This window comes from Helianthus annuus, chromosome 2 (genome assembly GCF_002127325.2).
Source record: "Helianthus annuus cultivar XRQ/B chromosome 2, HanXRQr2.0-SUNRISE, whole genome shotgun sequence".
Lineage (NCBI taxonomy): Eukaryota > Viridiplantae > Streptophyta > Magnoliopsida > Asterales > Asteraceae > Helianthus > Helianthus annuus.
Window position 1 is genome coordinate 135,406,755 of NC_035434.2, and position 26,355 is coordinate 135,433,109.

At 37.0% G+C, this 26,355-nt stretch overlaps 1 protein-coding gene and 1 long non-coding RNA gene across 2 annotated transcripts; both read left to right on the forward strand.

Moving 5' to 3' along the window:
• Positions 1-1,205: 1,205 nt before the first annotated feature.
• On the forward strand, positions 1,206-3,930 carry LOC110937325 (aquaporin PIP1-3). The gene is made up of 4 exons (XM_022179725.2): positions 1,206-1,780; positions 2,987-3,285; positions 3,393-3,533; positions 3,630-3,930. The coding sequence occupies exons 1-4, from the start codon at positions 1,453-1,455 to the stop codon at positions 3,723-3,725; spliced, it is 864 nt and encodes a 287-aa protein (XP_022035417.1). The 5' UTR covers positions 1,206-1,452; the 3' UTR covers positions 3,726-3,930.
• A 17,307-nt stretch (positions 3,931-21,237) lies between these two features.
• LOC110937326 lies at positions 21,238-24,247 on the forward strand. Its single transcript, XR_002590708.2, has 3 exons — positions 21,238-21,657; positions 23,064-23,622; positions 23,742-24,247. It is a non-coding gene; the product is annotated as an uncharacterized LOC110937326 (long non-coding RNA).
• The last annotated feature ends 2,108 nt before the right edge of the window (positions 24,248-26,355 follow it).

A 26,355-nucleotide genomic window follows, 5' to 3' on the forward strand; every position in this document is an offset into this window, starting at 1 on the left:
ACTTAATTGGCCAGTAAAGAGGTTGACGAGTTAAACTTATAAGTTATATAACTTTTAATTTACTCTTAATCTCACTTTTAAGTGTTTGATTTGTTTAATATTAATAAATCAAGATGATGATGAAGTTAAATGACCCCATTAACACCTGCTAATTTGTTGATTTGTGATAAAGTTGTGTTTTTAAATAAATCATAAATCCAGCAAAATGTTTAACTTTTAATAACATTTTGAAGTCTTTAAGCAATAAACTAATAACTAATACCAAGAATAAAATATTTAATATTATATTACAAAGATAACATTAAAAAGATAAAAGTGGAACTTTGATTGGCACTAATCGCCTACTAACTTTTTTTCTACATACCAGTAGAAGATAAAAAAAAAACTAACAAACGATGGATTGCTCTGATAGTCTAGTGTTCTTTCTACATAGCAGTAGAAGATAAAAAAACTAATAAACGATGAGCTGCTCTGGTAGTCTAGCCTTCTCTTTCTAAAGCTTCTGCTCTAGTGGGACGGGGGTTAAAAACCATGAACTATGTACACACCCCCTAGATGATTAATTTTATTTATTTCTTTGATTATATTTATTATAAATCTATTAGCTTATGCTTGTAGAGAACAATAAACTAAATGCGTGATTGTTTGACGTTAAAATTAACTCCCACGTCTCTCTGGAATTTGGCTTTTCGACGCGAGTAAAGTAAACTGCGCGTCACGCTTTCCTTCTAATATCTTCTTGAGACAAACAAACACGGAGACATCAGGTTTCCATCAAGAGAAAATGAGACGATAAGAAGAGAGAGACGGAGAAAGTGTCATCATATATTAATTTTCTTTTTTATTGTTAGTTAAGTAACTTTTTCTATTATTTATAACAATTGGGCTTATTTTTATTCTCCTATTATTTAAGTAAAGACTTTATTTTAGGTATTTTCTTTTTCGATTCTGATACCGTGACAAACAAACCAGCACTGTATAAATGTACGTCGCAGGGCGCGAGAGATACCCTCTAGTTTATACCAAAAGGAAGGCTGGCTAAGAAAACCAATACAAATATTCCTATTTTAACAACATTTTTAAGTCTTTAAAGAATAAATTAATAACTAAAATACATGGAATATAGTATGTAACATTCATACCAAAAAGAAGGCTGGCTAAGAAAACCACTAATTAGATGACACTCTGTATTGGATAATTACACAACATAAACAAACAAACAATTCTAAACTAAATGCTCTGTTCTTTCCAGAATAAACAGACTTACACATACCACTAATATTATTATTTAAAACCATTATACAATTATCCAATGATTAATTACAAAATGAAGAAATTAGTACTAACTTTTCAACTATAAAATCACACAGACCCTATACTCAGTCCTCACAAAATCACCACCACTCACAGCCCATATCTAGAGAGAGAAACTAGAGAGAGAGAGCAAGAAGAATGGAGGGTAAGGAAGAAGATGTGAGGCTTGGAGCCAACAAGTTCTCAGAGAGGCAGCCAATTGGGACATCAGCTCAAACAGACAAAGACTACAAGGAGCCACCACCAGCACCTCTGTTTGAGCCAGGGGAGTTGAGCTCATGGTCCTTTTACAGGGCTGGAATTGCTGAGTTCATAGCCACTTTCTTGTTCTTGTACATATCTGTGTTGACTGTGATGGGTGTGGTCAAATCTCCAACAAAATGTGGGACAGTGGGTATTCAAGGGATTGCTTGGGCTTTTGGTGGTATGATCTTTGCTCTTGTTTACTGCACTGCTGGTATCTCAGGTATGTTTCTGTCAAGACATAATCTTTATTGTGTTTTCATTTCTGTAGAAATAATTGCATATAGTGTGTGTTTTGGTGTTTTGAGATTGTTGACTAAGTTTGACCTAATGACCTTATATCCTCATGTCGCACTGTCATCAATACTCTAATCTTGATCATGGTTTCTTAAGTTCTTTAAATATTCAGAAAAGTATGTTGCTGGTCACCTAAAATGAAAATCTTGCCTATTTTTAATTTCATGCTTAGGCCGGAGGGTGTGGGGGCGCCACCCCCGCCACCTCACCATGTATAGCGCCCATAGGGGCTCCATCACCACACCCTCCAAGTGAAGAGGGGGGCGCTATAGCTTCATCGCCACCATGGTAACGCCAAGCTTGAAGTTTTCAGGTGGGGCCCACAACATGTCAACCAATCAATTTTTTTGTTTTTTTTTTATAATTTTGTTTAATAGGGGGCTCCATCCACACCCTCTAAATTAAAGGGGGGCCTTCATGGCTGACGTGGTACGTGGCCTGATAAAGCCACGAAGGGGCTCCAACCACACCCTCCAGCCTTAGTAAATAGAACTGTTTTGCTTTACTACCTTGTGGGTATCTTTATTACAGACCCCATTATAGCCCAAAGTTATGATTTGTTGACAAAGATTTTATCTTTATTTAGTTATAAAATGAGCTGTGTCAAAAAAAATCAGCTTTGAGTTTTCTTGTGTAACCTGTTAGGCTGTATAGCACACTGAACAACTTGGGTTGACCTTTTCAAACTCCTAATTAAATGGTTTTGTTCGGCTTGACATGTTTAACCATTTAATCAAACAATGAACCCACTGAAAATCAGAATAAAAAAAAAAAAATCAAGGTCAACCCGCCACCCTGTTTTGACTCTTTTAGATAAATGAGTTGCACGGATCGTGTTCAGGGTTACACGATTTTAAGTGTGTCTAGGTTATGATTTATGTTTGTGACAGGAACAAATATATGGGTTATGATTAATTTTTCTTTGACACGAATAAATATAATATTTGGGCTGTGTTTGGGTTCATGAGTTCAACCCTATTAAAAAGAAAAACATCGATTCCTCTTGATCTGTATTTAAATTTCAAGATTTACTCTTTTTGCAAACCCACTTAATCTTTTCAGCTAAAGTTCCAATCTTTACAGAGATTTTTATTCACCAACAATGAACACATTACTATTTGATGTATAACAGGAGGACACATTAACCCAGCCGTGACGTTCGGTCTGCTATTAGCAAGAAAACTGTCATTGACCAGGGCAGTGTTCTACATGGTGATGCAGTGCCTTGGAGCCATCTGTGGTGCTGGTGTGGTCAAGGGTTTCATGGGCAAGAACCAATACACCGCCTTGGGTGGTGGAGCCAATGTTGTAGCCCATGGTTACACCAAAGGCGATGGTCTTGGTGCCGAGATTGTTGGCACTTTCGTGCTTGTTTACACCGTCTTTTCTGCCACTGATGCCAAGAGAAGTGCCAGAGACTCCCATGTCCCTGTATGTATATTCTTTCCCTAATCATTCGTTAACAAAGTGGTTTCTGGTCAAAACGGGTCGTTTTAAAAATGTTCAAACCTTTAAGTTGCCTTTGAATTTTATTGTAGATTTTGGCTCCGCTCCCAATTGGGTTTGCGGTTTTCTTGGTTCATTTGGCCACCATCCCCATTACTGGAACTGGCATCAACCCTGCAAGAAGTCTTGGAGCTGCGATCATCTACAACAAGGACCACGCTTGGGATGACCACGTAAGATTGAATTCATCGACTTTTGAAGTCAAACATAAATTTCACTAATCCTGTCTGCAAAATGTTCATCATGATTTGTTTTTTTTTTACTTGCAGTGGGTCTTCTGGGTCGGTCCATTCATCGGAGCTGCACTTGCCGCTTTGTATCACCAGATTGTCATCAGAGCCATTCCCTTCAAGAGCAGATCTTAAATTCTTTTTATTTCTTTGATTTGCTTTTTCTATGTCAATTATGGTTTGTTGTTCTTCATTTATATGTTGGTTTTTGTGTTATGTTTTTTGTTCTTTGTTAATGAATGTATGTAAATTATCCTCCCCATAAGAAAAATGGGTTTCATTTCTTTCTTGTATGTTATTATCTTTTACATGGAAGGAAAGATCACCGTTTTGAAGATGATTTCTTTAGTTTTTATTTCCTTTTCTCTATTTTTTGGGAAAAGTCTCATGAAAAGGAAAATCAGTATCTAAGTAAGCAGTAAGTTTACAGATTTTGAGGTGGTCAAGTGTAAGTCATGATCCAAAAGTGCCCTTGAGATACCGTAAAGTACGTTTAAGAAAGTGAAAGTGGGGTTCTCTAGGGGCATGGCTAAAAAGGAAAAAATTTTTAATGGCGTATGAAATATCAGGCCTTGTGAAAGTTAAATATTGTAGGGCTCATGCAAGGCTACGATAGAGGGTACTGTCTAAGTGTCTAGTAATAAAGCACTTGCGGTGGCATTGAGCTTAGAGTTAGTATCTGTTGGTGTTTGACATGGCTTGCAAGATTCCATATTAGCCCATGCTAAGATATCATTGGCATAAGAGCGTTGAGTAAGAAACAAGCCATCTTTAGTATGTTGCACTTCAATTCCCAAAAAATGATGTAACCTGCCAAGAAAATTCGCGAGACCTAGCTGTGATGAAGTGGTGGAAATGTAACATCCGTCAAAATGGGCTCCCAAAACCCGACTCGTTTTGAGAAAAAAAAAATCGGAATCCTAACCTTAGAAACCTTGGAATTTTTCGCGAATTTAATCCAGATCTAAAGCAAAAAGGTGATGCATTACTGTTGTTCGGTTGTAAAGGTTTTTCAGAATATTGAGGTTACGGGTTCGAAACCCAATCCCAGGCTTCTCACATTTTTTTCTTTTTTGAAAGAAACTAGATGGTACCGAGTCGGTACAAAACGTGATCCATTGTTAGATATCTGCTCCCTTCTTGCATTTCTGTTTGTTTATTTTTATAATATTTTATTGATAAAAAATAAACCTGATTTTCTTTTATTTATCTAATCTTGATTGTTAAACTGTTTAGTATTTAACGGATTAATCAATACTACAAAATGGAGTATTAGACGGTGTTGAAGTTTTATTTTAGACGGGGTTAAAGCGATAATACGGTCTTAAAATCAATATACATATGACCATTCTGTTGTTTTGATTAAAAGATTCAAGAAAATTCAAAAACACCCCGTCTAATGGTTAAACACCGTCTTATTGTTGAGTATGAAGCCACTTGATCAAGTGGACAAGAAAAACTTCTCTGATGTCAGGATAAGAGGATAAGGGGCAGAGGCCATTATTCACTGATTTTGTTTTATTTTAAACTTCTTTCTCTTTCTTCAATCTCTATATAAGAGATTCATATGTATTGTAATTTCTTGTATCTCTCCAAGTATTATAAACTCCTAGTTACCCGTGGACATAGGTCAGTTGAGACCGAACCACGTAAATCCTTTGTAATCTTGATTGTGGCAGATTGTGTGAGAGCAGAGTGTGTGTGGTGTGAGTTTGTGTGTGAGAGAGTCCGATCCTAACAACTGGTATCAGAGCTCAGGCTTGTGTTGTTGAACAGAACAGAAACCGAACAGAATGAACAGAAACCGAACAGAAACGAAGGTGTAGAAGAAGATACCTGAAGGTGCAGAAATCTGAACTAGGGTTCCGATTTGCATTAGTTTCTACCGGATTGTTCACGTCAGCCATTTTCTGTTCGAAGCCGCTGCCATCCACACCGCCGGGTTCCGTCAGAATCGCCTCCACCGCCACCAGAATCGCCTCCACCGCCATCAGAACCGCCTCCACCGCCATCAGAAACCGCCAGAACCGCCGCCGCCTCCGTACTCTTCACCCACGCGACTAGGGTTTGCTGACCCATTAGCCGCCGTTACTTAGGGTTTTCAATCTTTGTTTTTTCTGGGTGTTGATTTCATCCAGAAGAGAAAAGAAGAAGGAGAGCAAGGTTTTTTTTTTTGTTCTGTTGGGGAAGAAGAAGAAGCACTACGTGCTTTATTTCTTTTCTTTTGGTGGAAAATTGAGTTTCTCAATTTGATCAGAAAGGCCCCTCAACTTTAAACAAAGAAGAAAATTGGGTTTAGTTCTTTTTATTTAATCCGTCAAAATGGATTCCCGAAGTACGCCCCGTTTTGAAATTCGAATCCTAACCTTTGAAACCACGAAAATTCTTCGCGAATTAAATAACCGTCAAAAGATCTGATATGGTTTATGACCTGTTTAATTAATAAATTATTTTATGTTGTTAAAAAAAATAATAATAATAAAGTAGTTAATTAATTAATTTAATTGACTTAAAGGTTATGTAGATAACCTAGTCAGGATAGGAAATCAAACTTAAAACAAGTTAAGTTAACTATTTAGTTAACTCTTAAGATTGAGGGGCCATTGTGTAAATAAGTGAAAGTATATAAAAAAAATCTATCTAACCCTAACTTCTAATATCACGCAGCCACATCCCAAACCTGTCCCCTGTTTCGTCCTTTCCCTCCTTCGCTATATCGGATCGGCGCCGGAGTCGTTCAACCAGCGGCCGTCGATGTTTAACTCCTGTAAGCTCACCCGAACACCCCTCCCCTCTTACATTCCCCCCTGTAATCGGAGGTGAACGGCCACCACCATTTCGGTGGTGGTGTGCGGCGGCGCAAACACAGACAAGAGGGAGAGAGACGCGGGAAGAGAGAGTGAGCGGGAAGAGAGAGGAAGAGAGAAGAGAATGACGATGGCGGCGACGGTAGTCACCGGTGACGGCAGTGGTGGCGGCCTGCGATGGTCTCCGACAAATTTCCGGACAGTCACAATGGTCAGTCTCCTTCTCCGGTAAGTTTACCGGCCTTTCATTCTTTTCGTTCTGCTTCTTTATTTCGGGCTCAGATTGATGCGGGTTTTGGTTCCACCTCGGTTCAGTTCGGGTCTTGCTTCAGCTTAGGTTATGCTCAGTTTGGTGGCGATTAGTCTTGTTTTGGCACATTTTGAGTCAGATTACAGATGCTCGGCTCGAGTTTTAGCCTCAGTTCGGAGCCGGTTCAGGCTCGGTCTAGTGCAGATTTAGTTCGGTTTTGTTTCGGGTTCAGTCGACACAAGTAAACAACAGTCAACCCGGTCAGCGGCGGTCAACTCGGTCATATTCGATTTACGGTAAACATTCTAACGCCTTGAAGTTCCGTTAGTGTTTATGTCGATGTTTTAATCGTGAAACCAAATTTCATATAATTAATAAACGTAGTGGAAACATACTATATACATATATATTATAACGACAACTTGAATTTTGAAAATATAGTTATATTAATTCGTTTGTTGGTTATATTTATTTTGTTTGGTCGTTGTTTATTGAATTTTGGAAGTTTAAACGATGTCGGGATCGTCCAAAAACAGAGGAAACTCTGCCCGTTTTTCGTAAGATCCCGTAAAACGAAACGTGTTTATTTTATTAGACAAAGCCCATCGGATTCAATTAAATTTTTATAACAATAATTATAAACGTAAATTTATTTATTTATTTATTTTCCTTCTTTTGATAATATTTCTATAATTATCCTAATGGGTTAATTTGGAACCGACACATAAACTATGTATACTCTACGTGAATATATATATATCTATCAACAAGTTATACTTTAAAATTTACTTTCATATCCTCCGTCATAATTCCGTGTACTCATGCACCATCGTTACCCATATAGGGTGACCTCGGTGTTCTAACCTCCTAATCTTTTACACTCGTCAACGCTTGGATAATCGGAAGACTTAGCAATTATGTGAGTATACTCGTATTTCCCCCTTTTATTTTTACCACTTTTGGGGTGTAACATGTTTACCTATTGAAACTTACACATGAACTTTTGTCTAAACACATGAACATTCCTATAACATGCTTGTATATGTGATGGCTTGATACTTTAAATTTGGGTGATTCTTATGTGTTGAACTTATCATTAACTTCGTACGAGCCAAACCGTGACATATGTAGCGCTATAGGATTAACGACCCGCCTCTACTGAAACTTTGGTTATGTCATGAGCAAGTTGCGTTTTCTTGGTTTGATATGTTAGACACATGCCATATTTAATGTTTATCTTGAATCGCATGCTTGCTATGAGAGATTGTTCACACTTTTATCTTATGCTATGTATGTACCAAACTTGTATACTCGCCTTTGCTTTTGCATTGAATTTGTATTTTAAACATGTTACAGGTTGATGATGATGAAATGAAAGAGGTAGCACGATGCCTAGATACACACTTTAGACGCTAGGTTTAATATGTTGTATCGAATTTTGGTTATGTTGGTTTGTTATTTTGATTAAACTTGTTGTTATTTGGGATCTTGTATTGATGACTACTTGAAGTTTGGAAATGAAATTTGGATTATTAAATTATTGTCACAAATAGTGTTATGATGTCTCGAGCAATCTTCACACTTCGTCTCATCCCGATGTTTCCGCCATTGGTTGGGGTGTGACAGATTGGTATCAGAGCCATAACTATAGGGAATTAGGAAAAGTAGGAATGCTTTAACCTAGTCTATAGTTTTAGAGCTTTATTCTCATGTTTTGCTTGAAACTACTTGCATGCTATCTTATTTGACTTTATTTGTTCTCCTTTCATCTTTCAAACATATATGTCACTTATGTGTTAACACTTGACATGCTATACTTGTTTTATTATGTGTTAATACTTGTTCAATTGTTCGATTCTTTATGTGTATTCTTGGCATATATCTCTATGTTTTGGTACTTGTTTTATTGTCCTATTCTTTATGTACCGTCGTTGATGTGCATTCTTAGGTGTTTATACTTGTTTGCGTATTCCTTTAACATACTCCCCTTTTCTAAAGCATTTTACTCGATTTTTCTTAAACTCGAAAACACTCGTATTGTACAAACGAGACGATGTTTACCAAAATAGGCGTGAAACCCACAATTTGGTAAACGACTTTCATTCTATTTGACTCTATTTTGCACGAAATTCACCATTAAGTTAGGAGTGAAATCCACATCTTAATGGAAGTTTCAAATTTAAATTCGTCAAGTTAGGGTACGAAGTCGTCAAGCTAGGGGTGAAACCCGCACCTCGTCGACTAGTCCCACTCCTTGATTTTCAAAAATCCCGCCAAGTCTCGAATTTTCGATGGATTGGGAACATGTAGTAACTGGAAGGGTGAATACCGTTAACCGAGATATCGGCGAGAGTATTCCACCTATTAGGCCAAAGCATGTTTCTCAATTTCAAAAGATCTTTCGACCACTTTGGTTAGTCAATGTTCCGTTTGGAACCATCCAAGTTTTATTCGAGCTTACGCTTTATTATTTTCGATCTTTTGGCACTTTTGAACAATTTTTCGAGATTTCATTTTTGCGCAACATCATACTCTTACTTTTCATACAATTATACATTATTAGCATGCATGATTTCACGTAATTTTATTTACGCTTTTATAACAACGAGCAGAGACATATCATCAAGATAGGAGTGATTTCCTTACCTTGACGATTAACTCCGCTTCCTTTCTCATCTTACAACGACTCACCAACGGATTAGGGGTGATTCCCTTACCTAGGTGACCGTTACCAATGCTTTCTTTTAATAGATTATTTTATGTAAATACGATCATTTTATATCCAAATCGTTTATCATTACAAACCTCTAATTATTTCAAAATGCATTACTTATATAAAGGAATTTCTTACCTTACCATCTATTTTCCTATAGCTCACATACACGAAATTCTTAACTTTTTCATAAACGCTTGTTCCTCAACATTCGAAATTTCACGAAATGCTACTCATCAACTTAGTCAGTCAAAAAAAAAATCCATGGCCCACGAAATTTCGCATTCAACATAATTATTAAAACACGCTCACCTCACAACATTAAACTAGGGATTTTTATTGTCAATCGGGAATCAACCAACCTTTTTTGCACACGTCTATAAAACATTAAAAACTTTATTCAAACATTTACTAAAACTTCTTTCAAAAGCAATAAAAACATTTTATTAAAAGACGTTTTTTCAACAATCACTAAGTTCATGCACCAAATACCTTTTTCTAAGGATCAACTTTTTCACAAGAAGCTGTAAGTTTCAAAATTTTCTAACACAAAGTTGCTTAAAATGATGCAAACTTAATAATCTCTAGAACTTTTTTCAAAACCTCATTCAATATGTCAATTAAATCCAAAACACGTGGACAAGGGAACTTCATAAGAACCGACATATTTTCAACTTATGTGAACTCTTTTAAAACCGCAGTAGCATTTCCATTCCTTTACAGAGTACTTTCCACATAACCAATAGACGTTTAATGCTCCCTTTACATTCACAAACTAGAGTCTGTATTTCGTGACTCTAATCTATTTACATTCACAAACTATACACGCATATCATTTTACACGTTTTAGTCAATATTTCACAACAATCTCATGCGTGTCACTCATCCCCTTTTCTTTCATACTCAAAACTTTTAATCGTTTACGCCCATAAACTCGTGTAGTTCGATTTATACAATAAACAAAATCATTATTTTCTACACCCATGCTTATACATTTTATGCCTTCACTTATGTTCACACTTATACATTTATGTTATACTCACGATTCAAAATTCGTACATTTTACGTTAATACATACACTCACAACTATACACTTACGATTGTCCTTACATTCATGTCTATACTACATTCGTATTCATGTTCATATGCTTTATGTTTTCATTTGCACTTACACAACTTTGTTACACATATATTCATACACCTATATTTTATTCATACTTAAACCTTCATGTTTTGCACCTATATTCACGTTCACATCTATGCTCATACATCTTATGTCCACACTGATACTTGTATTTATAATCATACGCTGTGTGTTTATGCTTATACTCGTGATTCATACAATCGTACCCGTACGCGAGCGTAATCCGGGGGATTCGCTTACGTGGGTCCCATACATACTTAAGCATGGACTTGCTTACATACTATATTCTTATACATACACGTTCTCATTTTTGTTAAATTTATGTATACCCTGATTCGTACACAACTAGTACATGCTATGCGGATCATGCGACGATCAATATAATCACGGGTGCACACGGGATTATAGTGATGGGCGTATGAGAAACCATAGAGTGTACTACTGTGTATGGTAAGACACGGAACGTAACATGGCACCGAATACGGGACGAATGTAATGTGGTAAAAACATGGTGGATACGCCACTGGTACTTCTTATATATGAGTGTTTTCACCACGTTACCAAACTTTCGTAAAACGTGTCATGAGAAATTCAGTGTTTTACAGACCTATTTAAGACCTAATACAACCTTAGACAACTCACAAACGCATTATATCCGATTATCCATGACGAGACTTCATTCTTGACACACTACCTTGTCTATCCAATACTTACGCTATTCTCTTAATCGCATTCGTTTATTAAATGAATCATTTACTTTTATACTCCCATTATTCTCCTTTACTATTTATCTTTTATACGAACCCCGTTCGCGGTCAAGTCTCATCTACTCTCTCTGTTGAATCTTTGGATGTCACCTTTTCAAAAGTCTTACTCATAGATTTCGAGGACGAAATCTCCTAAAGTATGGGAGACTGTAACATCCGTCAAAATGGATTCCCGAAGTACGCCCCGTTTTGAAATTCGAATCCTAACCTTTGAAACCACGAAAATTCTTCGCGAATTAAATAACCGTCAAAAGATCTGATATGGTTTATGACCTGTTTAATTAATAAATTATTTTATGTTGTTAAAAAAATAATAATAATAAAGTAGTTAATTAATTAATTTAATTGACTTAAAGGTTATGTAGATAACCTAGTCAGGATAGGAAATCAAACTTAAAACAAGTTAAGTTAACTATTTAGTTAACTCTTAAGATTGAGGGGCCATTGTGTAAATAAGTGAAAGTATATAAAAAAAAATCTATCTAACCCTAACTTCTAATATCACGCAGCCACATCCCAAACCTGTCCCCTGTTTCGTCCTTTCCCTCCTTCGCTATATCGGATCGGCGCCGGAGTCGTTCAACCAGCGGCCGTCGATGTTTAACTCCTGTAAGCTCACCCGAACACTCCTCCCCTCTTACATTCCCCCCTGTAATCGGAGGTGAACGGCCACCACCATTTCGGTGGTGGTGTGCGGCGGCGCAAACACAGACAAGAGGGAGAGAGACGCGGGAAGAGAGAGTGAGCGGGAAGAGAGAGGAAGAGAGAAGAGAATGACGATGGTGGCGACGGTAGTCACCGGTGACGGCAGTGGTGGCGGCCTGCGATGGTCTCCGACAAATTTCCGGACAGTCACAATGGTCAGTCTCCTTCTCCGGTAAGTTTACCGGCCTTTCATTCTTTTCGTTCTGCTTCTTTATTTCGGGCTCAGATTGATGCGGGTTTTGGTTCCACCTCGGTTCAGTTCGGGTCTTGCTTCAGCTTAGGTTATGCTCAGTTCGGTGGCGATTAGTCTTGTTTTGGCACATTTCGAGTCAGATTACAGATGCTCGGCTCGAGTTTTAGCCTCAGTTCGGAGCCGGTTCAGGCTCGGTCTAGTGCAGATTTAGTTCGGTTTTGTTTCGGGTTCAGTCGACACAAGTAAACAGCAGTCAACCCGGTCAGCGGCGGTCAACTCGGTCATATTCGATTTACGGTAAACATTCTAACGCCTTGAAGTTCCGTTAGTGTTTATGTCGATGTTTTAATCGTGAAACCAAATTTCATATAATTAATAAACGTAGTGGAAACATACTATATACATATATATTATAACGACAACTTGAATTTTGAAAATATAGTTATATTAATTCGTTTGTTGGTTATATTTATTTTGTTTGGTCGTTGTTTATTGAATTTTGGAAGTTTAAACGATGTCGGGATCGTCCAAAAACAGAGGAAACTCTGCCCGTTTTTCGTAAGATCCCGTAAAACGAAACGTGTTTATTTTATTAGACAAAGCCCATCGGATTCAATTAAATTTTTATAACAATAATTATAAACGTAAATTTATTTATTTATTTATTTTCCTTCTTTTGATAATATTTCTATAATTATCCTAATGGGTTAATTTGGAACCGACACATAAACTATGTATACTCTACGTGAATATATATATATATCTATCAACAAGTTATACTTTAAAATTTACTTTCATATCCTCCGTCATAATTCCGTGTACTCATGCACCATCGTTACCCATATAGGGTGACCTCGGTGTTCTAACCTCCTAATCTTTTACACTCGTCAACGCTTGGATAATCGGAAGACTTAGCAATTATGTGAGTATACTCGTATTTCCCCCTTTTATTTTTACCACTTTTGGGGTGTAACATGTTTACCTATTGAAACTTACACATGAACTTTTGTCTAAACACATGAACATTCCTATAACATGCTTGTATATGTGATGGCTTGATACTTTAAATTTGGGTGATTCTTATGTGTTGAACTTATCATTAACTTCGTTCGAGCCAAACCGTGACATATGTAGCGCTATAGGATTAACGACCCGCCTCTACTGAAACTTTGGTTATGTCATGAGCAAGTTGCGTTTTCTTGGTTTGATATGTTAGACACATGCCATATTTAATGTTTATCTTGAATCGCATGCTTGCTATGAGAGATTGTTCACACTTTTATCTTATGCTATGTATGTACCAAACTTGTATACTCGCCTTTGCTTTTGCATTGAATTTGTATTTTAAACATGTTACAGGTTGATGATGATGAAATGAAAGAGGTAGCACGATGCCTAGATACACACTTTAGACATTAGGTTTTATATGTTGTATCGAATTTTGGTTATGTTGGTTTGTTATTTTGATTAAACTTGTTGTTATTTGGGATCTTGTATTGATGACTACTTGAAGTTTGGAAATGAAATTTGGATTATTAAATTATTGTCACAAATAGTGTTATGATGTCTCGAGCAATCTTCACACTTCGTCTCATCCCGATGTTTCCGCCATTGGTTGGGGTGTGACAATTTTAGGAATCAATATCCAAATGAGAAGAAAGAAGTTAATGTTGCAGTAGCCCACTCAGATAATGATGTTTTGATCTGTAGTGTGGAAAGCAGTGTGGATTCCTGGGTTATGGATTCGGGTGCTTCATTTCACGCTACCCACAGCAGTGAAGCACTGCGAAATCTGAAAGAAGGTGATTTTGGTAAGGTAAGACTGGCGAACGATGAGGTTCTTATTGTGACGAGCATGGGTGACTTAGATCTAAAGACTCCAGTCGGTTCATGGACTTTGAAGGATGTCAGGGTGATTCCAAGCTTAAAGAAACAGTTAATTTCTGTTGGGCAGTTGGATGAACAGGGGCACGAGGTTAAGTTCAAGAACGGGCAGTGGAGGTTCTGAAGGGAAAGTCGTAGCTCGAGGAAAGAAACGGGGTTCGCTGTATATGGTCAGTTTACCGTCTAAGGGAGTAACCGTCCCAGTTCAGAAGAAGACCAAGATCTGGTTCACAGAATCTCGTGGGCAGAAGAGGGTTTGCTTTGCAGATGGCAAACCCAGAGCCACATGTCAGATTCAGGATGAACGTGCTGGAAAAGGTTCAGTAAAACCAGTTTGGGGCATTCGTGGCAGTGGGAGCACGAGACGTGCTTCAGTCAGAGTTACCAGACGACATTGGGTTAAGAGAACCAGTATTCCAGCTGTAAAAGTCTCTCCAGTTGATAATCTACTTTATTCGGAAAGTGTTTGTTCTCAGGTTGTTCCAGGATCGGGCAGTTCATGTCAGTGGGAGCCGATAGGAACAGAGAATGAGTCAGGGGCAGACTTAGCCATGACTGATGTGTTGGAGCTAACGGAAGCTTCAACGGGCCTTCAGGATAACTGAAGAGAAGGTCGGGTAACTAGGAAGGAGCTAAGATCAAAAGGTTTTACAGAAATGCAGATGCATAGTTGAAGCACATGTGAAGATTATCCTGTGGCTTCAAGTGGGAGATTGTTGAGTATGAAGCCACTTGATCAAGTGGACAAGAAAAACTTCTCTGATGTCAGGATAAGAGGATAAGGGGCAGAGGCCATTATTCACTGATCTTGTTTTATTTTAAACTTCTTTCTCTTTCTTCAATCTCTATATAAGAGATTCATATGTATTGTAATTCCTTGTACCTCTCCAAATATTATAAACTCCTAGTTACCCGTGGACGTAGGTCAGTTTAGACCGAACCACGTAAATCCTTTGTAATCTTGATTGTGGCAGATTGTGTGAGAGCAAAGTGTGTGTGGTGTGAGTTTGTGTGTGAGAGAGTCTGATCCTAACACTTATACTATTTTAGGCAACCTTTAGACGGTGTTGTCTTGAACACCGTCTTATAAATATCATACACTTTGATTAAAATATTCAAGAAAACATAAAAAAAGGAACTTAAGAAAACATAATCTGGATATCGCCCCTAATTCCCCAAAATACATCCGGGCGGCAAATTTCCCTCCATTGAGTGCTAATTTCATTCTCCTCAAATCTTCTAAAATCTACCTTTTCCCCAAATCTCCTAAATACAATTCTCCACCAAATCTTTCAAAGGCCATTCATCGTCACCACAAAGAACCACCGTCTTCACTTGTGACCGTCTGCCACTGCTAGAAACGAACCGCCATTGACGACTCTTCTTGAATCTGGGCTTGTGTCGAACCGTCTTCAATGAGCATGTGTCGAATCTGCGTGAATCTGGTTTTGTTTCGAATCCGTGCCTTCACCTGTGATCCTCTGCCCCTTTCATCATCACCACAACGAGCCTGTGTCGAATCTTGTGAATCAATGGTACCAGATCTAACACTCTTTACACTTTCATCTAGTTTAATTTTTTGCGGTTGTTAATCTGGAATGATTCATTGATTTGGTGTGATTTAATTTGAATTAAACTTTCATCTAGGGTTTGGAAGAATTGGTCGATTGGTAACTAGGGTCACCTTACAGAGAGTTGATGTTGAGCTTGTTGCTGTCAACGACCCATTTGTCTCTGTGGTGTACATGGTTTGTAAATTTTATTATCTAATTGCATCCGTAGTAGAATTGAGTTTTGGGGGGTTTTGAATATTAAACAGTGTAAAATTAGGTTGAATGAACTTCAGTAGATGGTGGATTTGTTAGCTGATAGTCATGTTGACTTTGAATTTGACTTGGTTATAATTTATGTGCATACTTACATGTTTGAGTGGAAGCACTATGAGCTCATGTGAAGGATGACAGAACCTTTCTTTTTGGTGAGAAAGCGGTGACTGTTTTCGCTTCCGGGTGCAACCTTAAAACATCCACTTCATGTTATAGTATGTTATTATAATTTGTTAGCTATTTTATTAAATAAATATGTTTTGAGATCATTTAAGAAACTTGGAAGAGATCCCATGGGCCTAAACTGGAGCAAAATACATTGTGGAATCGACCGGTGTTAACGACAAGGAGAATCTACAACATTGGCTTGCTGATGAGAAAGGTCGAGATCAGTTTGTTATTCGTTAGGGATCAGACACGGAGGTCCTATGGAATGATGCAAGACAAGTGAAGGCTGATCCTGTTTGCAAACGCCCTATAAATTATACATTTTTTTTATTTTATTTTTTTCTTGTTTGGGGTATTCTCATTTGAACAATACTCAAAAGTGGAATATGTTTTCCCTTCCTGTTGCAGTTTTGGACTGAAAGTTTTGTGCAGTGGTCGTCGTTTGCCTTCTATATATTAGACTGCTATATATGGAAAACATGTAATATTAAGTTACATATTAGTTTTCTCTTATGTTGATGAAATTTTATACCGTATAGCTGTATTTTTTTTGGATAAGATTGGTCCTCCTTGTATATCAATTGTGGCTGTAAGGAACTAAGCGTTGGGGATGATTCTTATGAATGGGACATGCAATCAGGTGGTGCTTCATATTTTGATTCAACTAGAAGTCGATGGGGATTCAGCAACACTGGTCACTTTATGGATGACGAAAACCATGATAGTTATATTGTGGACAATACTTCTAGACTCTTGATGAACAACACTGAATTGTACATGCAGGCACGAGCGTCAGCATTATCTTTGACATATTATGGTTTTTGTTTGCTTAGTGGAAGCTACAATGTAAGCCTTCACTTTGCCGAGATCTCTTTTACAGAATCTCTTTGCTAAATGGCGTTTTAGTCGTTGGATTGTGCTCCTTTTGTACTCTTCTTTTTCTTGAATAGCTGTTGATAGGGCTGTAAACGAACCGAACGTTCAGCGAACAGTTCGTGAACCGTTCAGCGGGAAGTTCGTTTATGTTCGTTCGTTTAATAAACGAATGAACGTGAACAAGAAATTTCGTTCGATTAGTTAAATGAACGAACATGAACAGAGGCCTCGTTCGTTCAACTGTGTTCGTGAACGTTCGGTAAGGTGTTCGTGAACGTGTTCGTGAACATTCGTTGATTTGCGTTCGTTTATGTTCGTATGTTTGTCTTTTAATTGAAAATCTTTGTACTTTCTTATATTTTATTTGTACTTTTCATATTATTACACTTTTATTTATTTTATTACCCTAACAATTAAACTAGGAAACCCACTTTCACCTTGTTTATGCATCATTTCCCTTTCATTTCTCATTATTTACATCGGCGAATACGATCGACCTCCGTTCCACAATAAGGGATTCAAGTTCGAGTGCTACTCTCTGGGCCATCTATCTTTATCCTTTATCGCGTTTGCCAAATTTATTTGTGTTCGTTTGTGTTCGTGAACCGTTCACGAACACGCTCATTTCCTTAATGAACGAACACGAACATAAAATCTCATTCGGTAAGTGTTCATGAACCGTTCGTGAACACATTTATTTCCTTAACGAACGAACACAAACAAGGCCTTGTTCGTGTTCGTTCGATTCGTTTACAGCCCTAATCAGAGCTGAATGGTCTAGAGGTTAACACTGGTTTCTAGAGGTTAACACTGGTTCCTATACACTGAGACAAATCAAAACAAACAAGGTAATCTAGAACTTAATTTATCAATCACATAATATTAAACATGTTTCTAATTATGTTGGGTAATATTGTCCTTTTATGAAGGGAGTATTGCAAGAGCACCTTAATAGCAGTAAAACAACTTTCCTCTAAATCAAAGTAGGGAAATAGGGAGTTTTTGATGAAGAAGTTGATGATGACACGGATATGACGTATAATTATTACATTTTATATGTTAGGTAGTTTTATGATGTGTTTGTGAATTGTGACTTAAAACGAACCCGGATTGTGACGTTTGTGACGTTTATGCTTATGTATTTTTTTTTTTTTTTGAAAGGCAACCATTTATGCTTATGTTTATGCTTATTAGTTTATGTTTATTTAGTTTTTGTGTGTCGTGAACCGGAAATTGGCAGGTTTGTATTGAAAAAACAAGAAAAAAAAAACGTTTTTTAAGCATCAGCGACGACAGGGTAATAGTGACGATCGCGACGACAGGATAACAACCATGATTTATATCATAATATCAAAAGACGGTGTTCATCAAGTTTAATATGGGGATCAAATTGAACACCAAAAGACGTTGTTCATCAAGTTTAAGCCAGTGTTCAAATTGAACACCGTCTAATAAGACTTGATTTTAAACCGGTGTACTTTAAGACGGTGTTGAAAACACCGTCTTAAAACCCATATCACCCCATCTAAAGCTCTATTTTGTACGTTAGGAACCACCCTTTATTGGGAGAATCGCGAGAACCAATGTGAACACAACCAAAAATACCTAAAAAAACACATAATTTTTTTTAACATTTTTTATAAAAAATCGCTACTTTTAGTAGCCAAAATAAAAAAATTTAAATTTTTGTTGTTGTTTTTTTTTAAAAAAAAAATTTGGCTACTAAAAGTAGCGATTTCAATGTAAAAAATATTTAAAAAAAAAATTGTGTTTTTTTTTATTTTTTTAGGTTTTTTAAGGGTTTAGTTTTTAGCATTTTAGCTTGGGGGTGGGGTGGGAGGAGGGGGGTTAGGTTTTTTTTTGGTGGTGGTGGGGGGGGGGGGTTAGTTTTTAGCATTTAGCTTGGTGGGGGGGGGTAGGTTTTTTGTTGGGGGGGAGGGGTTAGTTTTTTTTAGGTTTTTTTAGCTATTCTAAGGTTGTGTTCACATTAGTTCTCGCAGTAAAGGTGGTTCTCGCATGACCCTTACCCTATATATATATATATATAACCCATAAATACATATAACTTATAATATAATATAAACAAGCTTGTTTTATTTATGAATAAAATAAAATTGATAAGTTTCTCATTCTAATTTCTCATAACTATTCACAATGGTATGATATCGGGACAACTTCTAAGCTTTCAAGCAGTGACGATTTACAACCCCGGATCCTTTAGATCTAGGATACCATGGTGACATGAGACGTACCATGTCAACAAATAAACTCCTATAATTATAAATATAGTTAGTTGTATTTTGGTATATATATATATATATATATATATATATATATATATATATATATATATTTAGCACTTCGTGTTTAATTGTTTTAGGATAACTTCCACCATTTCAAGTTTCCTAATCTCATTCGTACGCTTAGTTATACAAGGGATCGCAAACGCAAACTTGTGAGTGAATCTTACAACTCCTCTTTTTCTTTTTTATTTATACGTTTTGGGGTGTATCATGTGTCGCATATTTTTTATCGCATTTTACAAGTTCAAATACATGCAATTACCATTATGTGAAGTATGTATGTTATGTGTTGGTTGGTTGTTTATCATTTGGTGCATTTTCATTCATTTTGGATATCACATCATCATAGATTCATAGGCTCGTATGTTCCCCATTACCTATGAGCAGAACTTGACGTTGCCAACCATGCAAGGTCAGCTCCGTTTGATTGAGCTTAGACCTTGCAGCATACCATAATACCGTGCAAGTTACATTCATTCACTGGTACACCATAATACCGTGCAACATACATTTATTCAATTGCACACCATAATACCGTGCAACATGCATACATTTATTGAATCATTTCATTTGGTTTGTTTATTGTTTGAGGTTGTGTTATGAGTTGGATATATAATGTACAACATGTTTACTTATATTAGACAATGCACGTTGTTTCAAAAAAAAAATCAAATTTAAACATAATAATTTTTCAAATAATAATAAGGTTCACTCACCAACCTTTTTTGACCCAAAAACCATTTTTTACACATGATACAGGTGTACAGGTACGAAGAGAAGATTGGACATAGGATGAGCCTTAGTTAACAAGAAACGGATTAGTGGAATTTAATTGTTATATGTTTTGTGTTTGTAATTGTTTATTTGAATTATTTGTTTTGTGAAACATTCGGTGTAGCTTAGTGAATATTTAAAACACGCAATAGCAAGTCATAAACTCTTTGGATCAACCCAATCATGCCCCGATCACCTATTCCCCTGCGGGTCGGGGTGTGACAGGAAAAGCTTATCATTAGAGTCGGTAAGAACTATATCATCAACATATAGAAGTAAATATCTCATGTCATTGCTGATAGGTCCGTAACGATCCGATTTCAGTCTCGGTTCGGTAAATATACGGAGACAGGTTGATTTGTGAACTCGAATATAATATAATAAATGAATACAAGATAATGATCCACCCCGGGTGAGCTCCCCCGGGGTGGTGGCTCACAAATGTCCCCAACAAATGAGGTATAGTTTCCTATTTATAGACCCTTGAGCCTTGTCCTCCAAACAAGTCGCCTCTTGCTTGGAAAACCTACTAAACCCACTAAAACATTCAACTATCACACATAAAAATGCCATCCTATACAAAAAATAAATACACTAAATAACGTCGGCGTAATTGATAACATCATTATCCATTTTGACCCAGCAATATTCCGCCCGAGAATGATGCTATCAATTCTTCAAATGATCTTCAAAACTAAATCTACTAAATCTGACGTCATCTTCGAATCTTCACAAATCGGCTAAATACCCAAAACCTTCATTGTTGTTTTCCTCCGTAAATGTAGACCCTCCAATATCTTGTCAATTAAAGCTCCGTATCTTATTAAAGAAAAAATTGTAATAGGCATGTGATAGGGTTCAAACTTCAATGATAAAAATTAAATAATTAGCTTCCTTGTGAGGATCTTCAATTTTGCCAGATTGCGTTTAGCTCCTGATCCACCGCTAAAGTCACCCAATTACCATAAAAATCAACAGCCGGAAATATATCATAAAATCCCTGACCCAGTCTTGTTCGCAGCCCAAAAAAAAATATAATAAATCCCGGCCCAATCCTTTAATTCTCTAAAAGCACTTGCAAACCATATTTGTTTTAACACATGTCGAATTATCTATATATTATTTATATTTATATATTAAAAACTAAACCTTATGAACAGTACAAGATCATGTTAGTAATTTTATTGCCTTCTTTCATCTAAACGTGTCACTATCATACACACGTACACATCATCATCACTTTTTCATCTCAAAACCCTCACTCCAACCCACCATCACCCCTCCACCGTCACCCCTCCACCATCCATCTCAGGCACCACCAAATTCGGCCACCGGACACCACTACACACCCCTTTCTCCACACAACACGCGTCATCCACCGCGCGTATGCCGGCATCAACACCGCGCCTCCCTTACTACCATCGATCACCACCGGTCTGGCTCAACCGGCGTCAATCGACGTCGGCGACACAAGCACTTCCAAATAAGGGTACGCATGTCTTCTCCCCCTTCTCACTTCATGCCTAACAAGTCCAGAAACCCTAAATGGCGATGAGGTTTTCCACCGACGATTATCAGCAATGACGACGTCGATGATTACCACAGTCCATCAGAGGTACCCAAATGTGACGGTTTTGATTCGACTTCTTCTTCAGAGGTATTCGGGATTATTGTTGATTTGTAGTTGTGTTATTTATGTTTGTTTACCTAATTTGGAGTTTGCTAATTGCTGGTTTAGTTTCAATTTAAAGTGCTTTGAATTGATAGCTTTTTATTGCATATCAAGATTTATTTTGTGAACATTCGGTCTACGTTTCAAACTTTGTGAATCTGGAGATTTGTTAGTATTTCGAAAAGGTGTGTTGAGTTTGTTTAATTGTGTAATGTTTATTGCTTTTCATTTGTTTTTTTGAAGTATGTGTGGTTGGATGATTCATGAGGTTATTTGAAACATAGTGTTTGATAATTGTGTTGAACCATGATCTGGTAGATTGTTTTCATTGATTTTGGATGATATGAAACTGTAAAAATTTGTTGGAAGTATGTGAGCTTGGCTGATTCATGAGTTTATTTGAAACAAAGTGTTTGAAAATTGTTATCATGGTGAGTTGAGTTGGAAGTTTCGGCCCATTGGGTTGTGTTTAATCTAAAAGAAGGAACGAAAAAAGTGTCCTTGTCCACCCAAACAACCCTTGTGTGTTTTGACTGTACCAAAGTTGGTGTATTTTAATCCGAACCCGGTTTAATCTGTTATTCATTTCTAAAGCTTTTCCTATGTCCATGTTGCAGCATTAACATTAAAGGTGATAAGCCTTTGCTTCACGATGAATCTCAAATGACTCTTAATGTGAAATCACTTGGTCATGTTCTTTATTTGTTCATTTATGTTGGGTTAAACGGGTTCATTTACAAGTCACAGGTTTAATTCGGGTCAGCAAGTTGCGGGTCAAAAGTGTAAATGGTTCAGTAGTAAATGGGTCAAGTAAAATCAATGGGTTTAATTAATTAGTTTCTACACAATTTATTTAGAATGGATTGGTTGGGGTTTGACCATATCTCATGGAAAGTGCACATTGGTTGGGGTACACGAAGATGGATTTTAGTGGGGGTGCCCATCACTCACCACACCCTCCAACGGTCACCAAACCAATGTTCACATTCCATCTTCACGCGTCATGGCCACAACGCGTTTTGGTCACCGCGCGTGGTCACCCATGGTGACGGCGGTCTTCCACGCGTGGTCGGACAACCACCACGGAGCGCCCCCCCCCCCCCCCCCCCCCACATATTGTGTTTTCATTTCCGCGTTAATATGCATGTAGGCTATATAAAGCCCTTTTGTTTAATGAATATTGTACCCCTTCTTTGATAATAATATAGCAAAGCTTTTATCCTTTCTTTCTGCAAATCAACTTTTCTCATTCACATATAGAACTTGATTAGTTAAGTGTGTTCATGTGTGTTTGCTAAGGGGCCTGAACCAACACATTAATGGTCAACCTGAAGGTAAAAGAAAGCAACTTATCGTAATCTGATGCTACTGTTTTATTTGTTTTTGGACAGCTTTTCATCTGTTTGTTGTAATCGTCATCGATGCCTTTTCGCTTGCAGGTAAATACATTTCCAGTAGTGTGTATTTATTGCTTAGCCATATTAGTATATTGCTATTAGTCAATTTTTATTATCACTGATACATGTTATTAGGTTCCCCAAAATTTGTTGTGTTTACATACCTACATTTACTTTTGTGTCGGTTAACCAAACCATTTTTTATATCAATAGAATTAACCAAAACTGTTTTTAACCCAAATTTATCGTTTAAAGAACAAACTCCATCTCTTAAGTTTGACTGTTGGACTTGAATTTGACTTTCGTATATATAAAAGATTTTAATATGAGTACAGAACTATGGTGCGTTTTTTTTTTTTTTATAAAAACGGGTACTGGTATTTTGGGCCAAGTGAAGCTCCAGGGCTTAACAAATGGGTCGGTCGTTGACCTTTCATCTCAACAATGGACATATTGAGTTGGATTCAAAGGAGAAGCACAAGGCCAGGACACTGGTGGTTCGTCACTTTGGATCTCAGGGTCCCCTAAAACTCAACCTCAGACTTGGTACAAGGTAATATCAAAGTCAGTTATCTAAAAAAGCAAACTTTGATAACAGTTTTATATATTAAACAAGTATGTCTTAACTGACCAACTTTGATGCTTTTGCTACTGATGGTCCAATTGCAATAGACTTCACGGGAATGGGGAAAGGCGAAACGTGGGTCAATGGTCAAATCATCGGACGTTATTGGTCTGCTAATATTGCTCCAAGTAACAGTTGCTCAGATTGTAGTTACAAAGAACCATGTTTGAACTGTTGATAACTTATTATGTTAACTGTACTTGCACATATTGTATCACAACAAAGGACATGATAAATGCTTGCAACCATACCTGAATAAATAAATCACAATATTACTAACATGATGAATGCTTGCAACCATACCTGAATAAAGCTAACCAAACACGTCGCGCAACGCGCGACATCGAATACCCCTAGTTAATATAATCTACCTTGGACCAAAATAATCATCATCAGCCCATGTATTTGTTTTAACACATATCGAATTAATATAATCTACCTTGGACCAAAATAATCATCATCAGCCCATGTATTTGTTGACTTGAATTATCATCCCTAAATTTATCCACTTCGTTCAAAAAAAAAAAAAAAAAAAAAAAGACTATTTTGTCCATTAACAAGAATGAATAACCTCCTATATACCTTCAATTTGGAAATATCACCATTTGAATATGTTGATGCAGCACATATTAACTTCTTAGAATTACATGATTATAGCCCAGGTTCTAGGAAAAGAAAAAAGCCTTACACGCTATTGCTCTGATCGTTATTTGGTGCATATGGAAAATGCGTAATGAAGCAATGTTTGATACTAAGGATCCGAATGCTTTCAAAGTGCTCGAGGAGGTTAAAACATTAGGTTTCCTATGGGTTAAAAATAGATCGAAAGAGGTAGCCATGACAAGGGAAGATTGGAGTAGATTTGAGATTTTTGTATAGTTTATGTTAAGTTGGTTGTCTCGCGTTGAGAGTTGATTGGTGTAACGTTGATTTTTTCATGTTCCTGTAATTTTAGCGTCTTGCTAGTATTAATAAAATTTTTGTTGACCGTTCAAAGAAAAATTGTATCTCTCTTACCGATGTGCGGCCCAGATAATATTTGCATTTTGATTAGAAAAACAATTACAACTCCTAGAAATCCATGTTGTGTTGGGTCCACGAACGTTCAAATAGCAGAAAATAATCGCAACTCCTAGAAATCCATGTTGTGTTGGGTCCACGAACGTTCAATTAGGAGAAAATAATCGAATTATGTGTGGGCCAACTAATCAATGATGAAACAATTATTCATCACTCATATCCTGACACAGCTTGCACCAAACCCTAGCCCAACACATCATCTTCCAGCCGCTAACCCCTACTACCCTAAGCCACTATGGATACGAGTAGGGGCGGATTTAAGCCACTTTTGTAAGTTTCTAGAAACCCATTCAGTTTGGAAAATATGGAAAAAATTAATGAGAACCTTGTATGATTTGGAAAAAAATAGTGAGAATCTAACAAAAGGATTGTATGATTTGGAAAAAAAAAATAGTGAGAATCTAACAAAAGGAACTCACTAAAAAAAAGTTCTTAGATCCGGGATGACAGCCACCATAGACATGCTCTGCCACAACCTGGCTGACCCACAACGTCATCCGCCACCCAGTTTCACCGGAAACATGTCGATAACCACCTTCCACCACCATAAAGTACCGTTATGACCACACATCATCAGCCACAACTCATAAGGGTGGAGGGTATAATCCTTGGGGAGTTGTGCGGTGACTCAAGTCACCGAATCGGTGATTATACCCTCCCTTCAAACGCATTCGGTGAGCATGAGAGAGAGTCTCAAAATCGGTGACTATACACCGATGTGATTGATGTTGATTGATGAGTATTTTTGACCGTTCGACATTTAATATTTTGACCGTTAATTTTTTTGAACGTTTTTTTACCGTTTGACACCCAATTTTTATATAAACTCAAATTTTCAATCCGTTTTAACACACAATTCTTACAAAAAATTTCTCTTTCTAGACCCACAAACACTATGGATAAACAAAACAAAGGTGAACCCAAGAAAAAAGGTTCCGCTAGCCGAGGATCGGATTCAAGAAAAAAGGTTTCGCAAACGAGACAAGGTGATTGTAGAGGTCCAAGTGCACCGGTTCAAACCTCCTACGGATATTCACCAACCACTCAACCTCAAACGATAGCCAAGAGGCCCTCACCGAGAAGCTCGCCCAATACACTCTTTTGAAAGAACAAGAAAAAGCACGGACGATAGAGTTGACGAATATACGAAAGAAACGCGAGGAAGACACCATAGCGTTAGTGGCGGAACAACGCGAGGCGGTGAAACAACTCATGTATGATCGGGATTCGAAGACATTTGCTGAGTCACACGACCATGCTCCACCCGAGATGTTGCCATTTATTCTCCCGAGGAAACGAGATATCGTAAAAAAATATAATTGGCCATGCAATTTCTAAATATTAGTTTATTTTATGGTTTAATTTTTTAATTTTAAATGTAATGTGTTTTTTTAATTTTAAATGTAATGTGTTTTTTTTTAAGTTTTAAATGTAATATGTATTTTTTAAGTTTTAAATGTAATATGTTTTCTTTATTTAGTTTAAAAAAATGTTTTAATTATTTATGCATAGTTTATAATTTTTAAATAAAAAATATATAACTCAAACTCTCCACCCTAATATATTGCCAATCTCATTAAC

Coding starts and splice junctions, on each gene's coding strand:
- LOC110937325 (XM_022179725.2), top strand. CDS start 1,453: ATGGAGGGTAAGGAAGAAGATGTGAGGCTTGGAGCCAACAAGTTCTCA. Junction 1,781..2,986: donor CTGCACTGCTGGTATCTCAG/GTATGTTTCTGT, acceptor GATGTATAACAG/GAGGACACATTAACCCAGCC. Junction 3,286..3,392: donor CCAGAGACTCCCATGTCCCT/GTATGTATATTC, acceptor ATTTTATTGTAG/ATTTTGGCTCCGCTCCCAAT.